Genomic DNA, 11,097 nt, shown 5'->3' on the forward strand with positions numbered 1-11,097 from the left:
AGCTTCTACCTGTGTCTGGATCCACTTAGATTCAAAACTCAGTTACAGAAACAGGGATTCTCACAGTGTGAAGGATTTAGAAGATAAAGCTAAAACGAATCTTAATATGTAGTAACATGGAATACGATTAGAATAATGTGCTGAATTAAATCTTTTTGAGTTGTTTGTACCCTGACAGTCGATCAAGTGTTTGTCTTGTGTCCGAAATGGAAATCCACTCTTCTCTCTGACGGACTGCTCTCTCGCTATAAGAAGTAATTAAAGAAGTTCACTTTGAATATAGCAGTGTTCTCTGAAGTGCTCCGTCAAAGTGATCCCATGCATTTCATGAAGTGTCTTTTTTCTTAGTAGTACTGTGCTGAAAATGTGGGGGAGAGGTAACACGCTCATGTCCGGTTCCCTTCATTCACCGTTGAGTTGTGATAAAACAATATTACCCAATGAGGTAATGGGGAGAGTTGATGTTTTTGAAGTATGCAACACAAATAAAGACAATGTGATATTTGTATGAAACTAAGACCAGGACAGACCACGCCTTTTTCAATGAATAGCATGTTTGTTTATAGTTGTTTTGTCTTGACCAACATGCTGTTGGACGACTAGTAAGTGGCTTGGGCTTGGGCAGACTGCGTTGAGTGTGTCCTTGGCTTGTCAACAAATGCAGTGTATCCCCTGATCATGTAGCCACGACAACTTTTACGACAGTAGTCAAAGAAAATACTGTTTCCCAACTACAGGGGGAGCAAATCCTACATGTTGTTGCTTTAGCTCACATAACCCCATAGCCCCTAACCCTAACCCTGCCCCAAGTGTCCACTAGGGGCAGGTTTCATAACGGAGCAGTTTCTCATTGACCCCCGTGTTCATGGATCATATCTCCATGACAACACTGAGGGGGGGTTTCTTGTACCAGGCTAGTTTTTGAATAATTAGGGGCGTGGCCTCTTGAGTGACAGCTAGCCTCTGACCCTCACTTCTCTTCTGAGGTAAACGTCGCCAGATGGATGTATGCCCCTCCCCCCAACGTCACATACATGCCCGTTTTTGCTAAGATGAAATGAGGAGGAGTCAAAGTCTGACAAGATGGCGACTCCCGTAGGCGAGGACGGTTGGATCAAGTTGAGAGAACGGACCTTGATGGAGACGCTATGTCCATTTTTTATACCGACTTTGATAAAAACACAACATAAATACACAGCGTCCACATACTTCTGGCCAATAGTGTGTTTCGGTGACTTAAATTTAACTATCTCTTATCTTCGTTGCATGCTCATGATGTCAGCCATGCCCCACGTTCATACTCAGCAGAAAGTGAAACTATGAGAATTTATTAATGAGCCATATGGCTCTCGTGTCAAAAGTGAGTGTAAACTGAATGCACAGTGCAGCGGACTGAGTAATGCCCTCTGACCATCTTGTCCAGGTCCCTCTGGAGGTTGCTCTTCTCCATGTGGATCTTCTCGTAGGCCTGGATCACATCCTCCAGCTGCTCCTCTCTCTCCTTCCTCTTCTGGAGCTGCAGAGAAAGAGACACACATTTAATTTTTACCCCTTTTTTTTTTGGTCAGCTTTCAAACTTCCTCCCGAAGAGAGTCCTCAAGTGTTCAGAAACTGTTGTGTAACCGAGCGAGATTTAGGACACCGAGCTCCTGACACCTCAGCGCGCACGCCTCCCTGTCTTGACACATTTCAAAACATCTTCAAGAGCATTTTAGTAGAAACAAATTTCTTCGCTGATGTGTTTTTCCCCCTCACACGCGGCGTAATCAGGGGGTGAATGTTGCTGGATAATCACACGCTCTGTGACAGATCTGAGAGCAGTGACACACGCCGCAGTGAGTGTAAGTGGCTTTCAAAGCAGTCGAGGGAGTGTGATTTTCCTTTTTTTGCTGCTGGAGGATATATGGTCACTTTAGGACGATGCGGAGAATGAGAGTGGGAGCAGCAGCAGCAGCAGCGAGGGAGTGAGAGAAACAGAGCCGGCGCGAGCACAAGGACAGTATATCTCTCTGCTGCGAGGCCTCTTCAGCGTGTCTATGGCAACATATGCTGGAGAACACTGGCTCCGAGGTGTAGGACGACGTGTCGACTGCATCGTGACGGAGGAGAGCCGAGTTACTCCACAGCTAGAGTCTGATGAGTTTGTTGCTTTACACGACCTCCTGGCTTCAAAGCTGTTGGGTTTAGTTCTGCTTGTTTTTGAGAGTGTTTCCAGTTGAATTAGTTGGTACAAAAACTTCATATTATTGCAGTTTCTCTGTAAAGTGATGGACTCAAAGAGCCAGTGTGAGTGTTGCTGGGAGGATCACGACAACGGCCATATTTAAAGGATAATTCTGCTTTTTCCTGATTAATTGGAATAGTGGAATTTACTCCCAAACTGAACGTACACACGACACGCTCGCCCGTGCTCGCTGCCTCTGCCGTCGGGTTTATCTGCACTTCATCAGAAGGAAACATTTGTTTTTGTGTCCTTTCAATTCCTCTAAATGAAATGTGTCACCTTTCTCCACTGCTCCGCAATAACTGCAAGTCACCGCTGTGTGTGTGTGTGTGTGTGTGTGTGTGTGTGTGTGTGTGTGTGTGTGTGTGTGTGTGTGTGTGTGTGTGTGTGTGTGTGTGTGTGTGTGTGTGTGTGTGTGTGTGTGTGTGTGTGTGTGTGTGTGTGTGTGTGTGTGTGTGTGTGTGTGTGTGTGTGTGTGTGTGTGTGCGTGTGTGTGTGTGCGCGTGTGTGTGTGTGTGGGTCCTGTCCCGACAGAGTGTGCTCAGCCAGCCGTGGCACACTTCATCACTCTGAGCGCCCGGTGTCAGAGCCGTGTGACCTTGTGCGTCCCCCGTTAATCGCTCCTGCTCCCACAAACCATTTCCTTCCTCTTTCTTGCTCATATATATATATTTTTTTATAATTTTACCTCTGCCAGTTTCAACCACTGCCCCTCCGGTGTCAGTAGTTTCTCATTTCTATTCCCCCACACTCTCATTCTCATATACTAGAGTTGGCAATGAGTGTGTTATTCTCCTCTCTCACTGACTGCAGCCCATTTTAGAAAAGGGAGTAAAGCAGGGACGTATTCTGAGCCAACGGGCCCCTGGGCACAGGCATGTAAGACACCCCCCCCCCCCCCCCCCCCTCTGTCTACGTCTGAACAAGACACCCACATTCAAAGAGTTGACTTTTAGTCAGTTTGTAGTCATTTTGTTTCTCTTTGTGGTCATTTTTTGGCCATTTTTAGTTGTTTTGTACGCCTTTTGTAATTTTTTTGCATCTCTTTGATTGGTTTGCATGTATTTTTTTGTTATGTTGCATCTTTTGTGGTGGTTTTCCATCTATTTTTAGTAAGTTTTGCATCTTGTTTTAGTAATGTTGCATCTTTTTGTGGTGGTTTTGCATCTATTTTTAGTAATTTTGTATCTTTTTGTGGTGGTTTAGCATCTATTTTTAGTAATTTTACATTTCTTTTTTGGTGGTTTTGCATCTATTTTAGATATTTCATATCTTGTGTATACATTTAGCATTTCTTTGTGCTCATTTTGTGCGTTTTATCAGCAACATCTTATGACTCAGTGCCCTAACTTTATGGGCCTGTGCCTGGTTGGCCCGTTCAGAGTCAAGTATACACTTTAGTAGAAAAGTAGTAAAACTGATACTTGTTTTGAAATACCGTGAGTATGTGAGAACACTATGTGTGTGTAGCATGTATTAAATACCAATTAATTTCAGGATATGTTATCCCACGTCTACTTTGCTTTCTTCTTTCTGAAGGCGCACACATTCGGCAGAAATCCTGGCCAGGTCTGTTCCCAATTATAGCAACGTTTCTCAAAAAAGAGCAGCAGCGTGAAAATCCCATGTCACAGCGCTCCTTGGACGTTTTTTGCTTTCCTTAAAAAACACCCAATCTCAGTTCATTTTTTGCTCGTACGGCAGCTTTAGTGCTTAATTAGTTCTGGACATATTTTAGCATAATGTTCACCAGGGTTGGCCTCAATTTTTTCTTTTTAATTCAATTAATCCACACGCACAGGAGGGATTTTTGCAGGATTCAAGCACTGAGTAAAAACCTTTTGGTGCGATCAGGTTGTTTTTAAATGGATTTTCCTCTTATTTCGTACATATCCCATCTTGCCTCTTGCCTTCTCTCATATCTCCTCTCCCCCGTCTCCCCTCCCTCTTGTCCTCATCTCTCGTCTCTCACCTCGTGGGTCAGGACGTTGACTCTCTGCTGCAGGTTGCCATTTTCGGAGTGCAGCAGCGCCGTCTCTTTGCTCTCAAAGGAGCAGTAGGAGTTTGTGTCCTCCCCGAACTCGTTGATCATAGGGAACTGCAGACAAAGGCAGAAGATGACGTTATAGAAAAATAGAATCAGACGTGCAATAATAAGACATAGAAAAGAGGTTTGCAGTGCTTGTTTGGGTGCTGATACTTTCTTTCCCCGCTGTTTTCTACATTTGTTGTTGATTTCACGCAGGGATCATTAAAGATTCATCTTGTCTTAACTGCAACTTCTGTTTGGCCCAGATATCACTCAGGGTGCTTTAACTAATGTCATGGTTTGTTTGTTTGTTTTTTTCCTCATGAACTAGATTTTATTTTTCACTTTTTGCTCGAGCTGCTTTAATCGCACTTTTTCTGCAGACATGATGACATTTGCGGTGTGTGTGTGTGCGTGTATGTGTGTGTGTGTATGAGTGTGTGTGTGTGTGTGCGTGTGTGTGTGTGTGCGTCTGTCTGTGTGTGCGTCTGTGTGTGTGTGCGTCTGTCTGTGTGTGCGTCTGTGTGTGTGTGCATGTGTGTGCGTGCGTGCGTGTGCGTGTGACTCAGCTGCTGCTGCTTCAGTAACAGTTCAGTTGCTTTGTTTGTCTGACTGTTCGTATTTCCTGACTCCAGAGATAATGCATGCTTTTTCAAATTGACACCCATTGGCCTGAGAGTGGGTGCTACGATTTTCATTTTTAAGGTTGTTAAGCCATGTCAGGATTTCTCAGACTGCGTATAAGATCGCCAGGGAGCCGTCACATCTCATCGCACAACTGTGGCGTTTTCAAAATTACACTGAACAGGCTAAGACCGCTGATATTTTACACTTTACAGGGGTGCACCGATGTGAAATTCTGGGCCGATACTGTTTTAATGATGTTTAAGAATGAAAAATTTGTCGGACAGAAGATCTCATCTCATCTCATCTCATCTCATCTCATCTCATCTCTTCTTCAGCCTCTTATCCGGGGTCCGCTCGTGGGGGCAGCAGCTTTAGCAGGGGACCCCAAACTTCCCTTTCCCGGGCCACATTAACCAGCTCTAACTGGGGGATCCTGAGGCGTTCCCAGGCCAGTGTGGAGATCTAATCTCTCCGCCTGGTCCTGGGTCTTCCCCGAGGCCTCCTCCCAGCTGGACGTGCCTGGAACACCTCCCTAGGGAGGCGCCCAGGGTTCATCCTTACCAGATGATCCTGAACCACCTCAACTGGCTCCTTTCAACGCAAAGGAGCAGTGGCTCTACTCCGAGTTCCTCACGGATGCTGAACTTCTCCCCCTCTCTCTGAGGGAGACTCCAGCCCCCCTCCTGAGGAAACACATTTCGACCGCTTGTACCCACGACCTGGTTCTTTCGATCATGATCGGACGGCAGATGTTGATGCTTTTTTTGTCGTTTATTTTGCTCCCCCCCCCCTTTTGTACCAGAGAAACAAAGAAATCTGATTCATAAAATAATAGTGATTAGAATAACTGAACAGTTTTTAAAGTAATTCAGTCCTTTGTTACTCTCTCTCTTTTGAGGAGCACAAATTTAATCATATAACGACCTTCAACGTAACTTTCTTTCACACATCACAAATGACTCTTTCAAAAGCCTTTTTAACCTTTTAACACAACATTTAGCCGGTGCACAATTAATGTAACACAGCAGATAAACATTGCTTAACATCATTTTATTTCCAGATTCCAGTCAATAAGGCGAATATCAGCCACTGGCACGTCAACAAATCCAGTTTAAGCACAAATCCAACAACACGTCACTCCGCCTTTCACTTCTTTCTGACTTCCTGTTGGTGACTCTCGCCAATAAGTTTCTAATGAACGCTTAGATCTTGAAAAACAATAAATTATTTCCTTAAACAGCTGTTCACTTTAGTTTTTAGGGGAAACGTTACTCAAACAGGAGGTAGTGATGCATTTGGGGACTATTTTCATCAGCAGATTAATCCACATTTGGTGCTTAAGTGAGTATTTGTTGGTCATGTTTATGTGTTTTATGTATTTATTGATTAGATCAGTATAAAATAGGGGTAGATCTAGATAAGCATGGTGGTCCTAAAATGTTAATGTTTGTTGCTTATTGTTCACTCTTATTATTGGTTGTTTTGTTTAATTTTCTTCTCTGAGGTATAAGAAATATCAGGCTGCGATAAACACACAATACTTGTTAGACACAATCGATTTTGGTCTTTTAATGAGATTTGTTGACAGTAGGGAAAAATATAGAATATTATATTTACATCTTATTGCCTCGCAGCTCTGGATTAATCTTGGGGAAACATTTATTGTTGCATCATAGTCGCACCTCATATCACAACAACAGCATCACATGTGAACATTTAAATTGTGCAGAAGTAATTGCATTATATGCAGCTAGAGTTATGCAGATATGACTGATTACATAATCCTAACTGTGGAGAATTTGGCTTGTAGCACATATACTGTTGTTTTACTCGTGAAATGAGCAATTTGTCTCATTTTATTTCTAAACTGTTGTCTGGTTGCAGACTCGCGATGGAAACGCACAGTTATATAACATGTGCGTGTGGTTCAACCTAAATGAACACATTTACATTTAGAGTGGCTACCATGTGCAGGGGGGGGGGGGGGGGGGGTTCATTTTCTGTGTGAAGTCATCACGCCACTGATGCAACGTCTATTTGAGGAGCAAACAACTCTTTTCCATTTAGCAGAACACCTCTCTCTGCTCAGTTTAACAGTAAATGTTTGCAACAAGGGCAGAAACCCCCAGGGGTCCCGAGAACGCTCATGCTGCCGAGCACCGGGAGCTTTAAAACCGGAGAAGTACCTCGCTTCAACCCATGTTCAGAGAAGCAGGAAGCACTTCCATCTGCATCGTTACAGCAGCTTGCATCTTGTATTCAGAGACGGCCTGCAGCAACACTTGCCTCTCACTCAGAAACACTTGGAACATTAGAAAAGTATCCAGATTTCTGCAAGTGGGCAAAACGTCTTTCCATGTGGGGATTTTGTCATTTCAGGACAATTTATTATCCAAATCTTTCAAACAAAAACAAAAAAAAGTCCATGCTGTATCTACAGAGCTACACAGGTGTGACTACGTCAACATCTACACCTGTGCTCTCTCCCTAAAATCAACACCTGTCTGTCTCTGGGACTGGGCCCTGAATAAACTGCTGCTTGCGAGTAAATCAACAGCGATGTGGCAGCCTGCAGCCTTCAGTAACAGCTGCTCACGGAGAGGCTGCAGGATTTCTGCACTGACGCGTGTCAGCAGAGGAACTTCCATCCTTTTATGTACCGATCAATAAATCATAAATCCAACACATATAATGCAGCTAAATATGTTTTGGACGCCAAAGACACAATATCGGTTTAAGCGTACGCTACATTTAGAATATTTTCACCACTTTCGTTGCCGTCAAACAGCCTTGTTTAAGTTATCTTTGCTCTCTTCAAAGCCACCAGACTCCATTGACTTTAAAATACCAAAATCACACAATTATACAAACATACTGACTGATCCCGACAGCAGTAAACCAGCAACTCCTGTGTTCTGTGACAGTAAAATGATTGTTTTTGTCAATGGAGTCTGGTGGCTTTGAAGAGAGCAGAGACAACTTCAGTTCCCCCTGCGTAAACTTAAACAGGGCTGTCTTACGTCAACACAAAGCAGTGGAAATATTCTAAATATAACGTACACGTAAACTGATATTGTTTTTTTATAGGTTCTAAACTGCAGCCTCTGTCCACAGTCAGCCACAGTTTCCTCACAGCCCTCTGCGTTTGGCACCAACCACAGGCTTTTAAGGGCACACTCACACTGTCCGTCCGTACCGCGCCCCTTGCTTTAGGGTACTTGTCCCCCCTTCCCTCTCCCCAGCGGGCCAGGCCCGTTTGTACTCACACTGCCGAACAGGCGCACATAAAATGACGTCAGAACTGCCGTAGGCCTTGTGCTCGTACATGTGCAAACACGCTTTACAAAAGCTCACCTCTCCCAAACGGGCGGTGGCCGGCAAGCGTTCCGCAAATAGGCGCGGTACGGTTGCACTCACACTGGTCAAACGAACTAGACTTTAGCCGTAAAACCTGTTTGGGCACGGTACGGATGGACAGTGGGAGTGCGCCCTAAATGTAAACCCGTCTGCGGTGATATCAGACGCCAAACCCTATATAAGGATGCAGATTGCAGCGGAGATGGGTCACCAGACCGCAGTTTGTGTCCTGTTCATGTCGCTGTAGTTACGTTACAGACATAACGTAACCCCACCCATGATCTTTTCCGAACCATAACCAAGTGATTTTGTTGCATAAACCTAACCACGTAGAACCTCATACAACTCTGCTTTAAAAAACGTCTACACTGATCAAATGCTTTTGATGCAAATCTCCCAGAATCAGAGCTTTCACTCACCTGGAGCATCACAGGAGATTCACACTCTCAGTTTCCCTAACAACAGCAACCCTCGTAGACCATAATGCATCTTTTTTGAAATTGTCTTCCTCAGCGTTTTTGAGCACAGCAGCTTCTTTGATTTTTCATTTAAAGTGTTTCATTCTCTCTACTCTCAGACAAGAAACATGTCGGTACATTACACCATATCATTCCTAGAATAAGTACCACACGCTCGAGATGATAATATGAACATTCAGGATTTTTTACTCCTTCTTTAATCATCCTTTGTTCTTAATTTCAGCCATTTATCTCTCCCTTGCTCTTTGCATCATTACGTCCCTTTACGCTCTCATTTCTCTTCCCCCTTTCTGTGTCTCTGACTGCATCCTTCCACCCATTTAACTGCTTCTCTTTCCACTTATTTTTCCACTTTTCTTCACTTTCCATCCTCCCACGCTTTCCCTTAACGCTACCATCCCCCTCCTGCATGTGTGTCCGTTAGCCCCGCTACTGCTTAGAGGTGCATTTCTGCTGCTTCACCTGCTCCCTCATCGCACTGAAAAGTACTCTGATTTCTACAAACCAAGTCAAAGCAGCCCCGCTTATGCCGACACGACATCTTCAAGGTGTGCTAGAGGAGCTCAACTGATCCAGAGCAACCTTTTTTGAACAGTTAATAAGATGTGTGCAGCTCCGTCTCTTTGGGATCAGGGTGTGTTTCCAATATCTGATCTCTCACGACCCCTCCGGATGAGCCTCTTCATTAACTGTAGCCGTTTCTCTACTGACTCCCAGTCGGTTTCATCAATAATCCTCGTGGGAATTGAGTAAATTAGTCAAACCGATATTGGCAACGGCAGTAGGTTTAGACCTAAGATGAAGTCACTGAAGAAGCAACAAAGCAGGGACATTAATAAAACCTATGGTCATACATTAGTCATAATTTTCACATCGTCTAATTTGCGTTCAGATTTTGAATCATTTTCAGTTCAGTGTGAGTCCTTGAACTGACTGAATATTATACTAATAATAACAATACTACGACAATTCATGACTACTGTTGTATTTAACGCTGTGAAATGGCCCCTTGTATGTGACCATGAGGGTTAAGTTTAGGAACTAAAACAATTTGGTTAAAGGGGAGAAGAAATAAAAAGGTTGTGATTTAGCTTAAAGTCCTGTATTTTGGGACCCATCAGCCACCCCGTCCCTCCTCACTACCAAGCCCCCACCGCAGCAACTTACTTAGTTTTTATTTAATTGGAGGTTAAAGTTTATGAATAATTAGGGGCGCGTCCAGCTGTCACTCACTTCTCGTCGAAGGTATTGCAGCCCTTGAGATTGTCTTCATATTTAATGAGCATTGTTGGAGGGGGGCCTGAGATCTTTATGGTCAAAGACGTTGTACTCTTCTGTTATAATTGTGCACATGACAATAAATACGTCGAACCAGTTCTGCCTGATGAATCACTTGACCCAATTACAAGCCCAGGTCACAGTATGAATCCAAAAGTCTGTGACCTCTCCTCATTAACCACATACTGCATGCATATACAGATTGCATGGTGTAAATGGGGTCCGTTGTTACTCTAAAGAGCAATATTTACACTGCATTAGCTCAGGTGAACGATCAATTTAGTCTCAACAAGGGGTGATGAATGCAAAACCCCCTTTTATGGCTCCTCTGTTTGCTCGCAGGGCTCCTTACGGTTGTTACTCAATATAATATTTCACTTAAACACGAGTTAATCTTTAGTAGCCTTCTGCTTAGATGTGGCAGAGTGATTTCTGCTGTTTATTCCCCCACTGGTCCAGGATCAAAGCCCGTCGAAGCTTTTTATCTTTGTATTCAATCTCAGAGCCTCAGTAATGCTCAGGGTGGACGGCTCACTCCTCTTTCAAAAGACTCATAAATCAAAAGAACCAGCCTTGTCAGCACTTGGGTCCTTGTGTCTGATTGTAAAATCTCCTAATATTTGACTCTGTTATGAAAAGTCTTCACCTTGATCTCATAGATCTTGAGCTTCCTCTTGATGCTGGTGTTCTCACGCTCCAGGCAGGAAAGCCTCGTCTTGATGTCCTGATAGGCGGTGATGAGGGCGAAGTGCGAGGCCGAGTAGACGTCGTCGGGGGGCAGCGGCGTGGAGTGCCACACCACGCTGCCACAGCCATCCTCCTTCAGGCCGCCTGCATCGCCGCCGCCTCCTCCCAGCAGCCCCAGCTCCCCTCCACCAAACAGAGACTGCATCACTCAGAGCCTCAACCTGAGGACAGACAGTTATTTGCTCATTAATTATCAAATCACCAGATTTTCACCCCCCCCCCATTCAATTAAACGCACCTACCGACAAAAAGGAAAACGGCAGTTCATAATCCTGGCACGGGTCGACTATCAGTGCCAATGCAGCAGTGCTAAAAACATCAAGCAGGCAGCTACTCGCAACAAACAAAAAAAAAGA

At 44.2% G+C, this 11,097-nt stretch overlaps 1 protein-coding gene across 1 annotated transcript in view; it reads right to left on the reverse strand.

The window, feature by feature from the left end:
* tbkbp1 (TBK1 binding protein 1) overlaps positions 1–10,886 on the reverse strand; it is a gene marked incomplete at both ends in the record, with an annotated part of 30,408 nt that extends 19,522 nt beyond the window's left edge. The window contains 3 exons of the mRNA XM_083933415.1: positions 1,412–1,516; positions 4,197–4,322; positions 10,641–10,886. Coding sequence (XP_083789541.1) covers positions 1,412–1,516; positions 4,197–4,322; positions 10,641–10,886 — 477 coding nt within the window. The remainder of the gene's footprint in view (positions 1–1,411; positions 1,517–4,196; positions 4,323–10,640) is intronic.
* Positions 10,887–11,097: the final 211 nt, after the last annotated feature.

This window comes from Echiichthys vipera, assembly GCF_963691815.1.
Source record: "Echiichthys vipera genome assembly, chromosome: 18".
NCBI classification, from domain to species: domain Eukaryota; kingdom Metazoa; phylum Chordata; class Actinopteri; order Perciformes; family Trachinidae; genus Echiichthys; species Echiichthys vipera.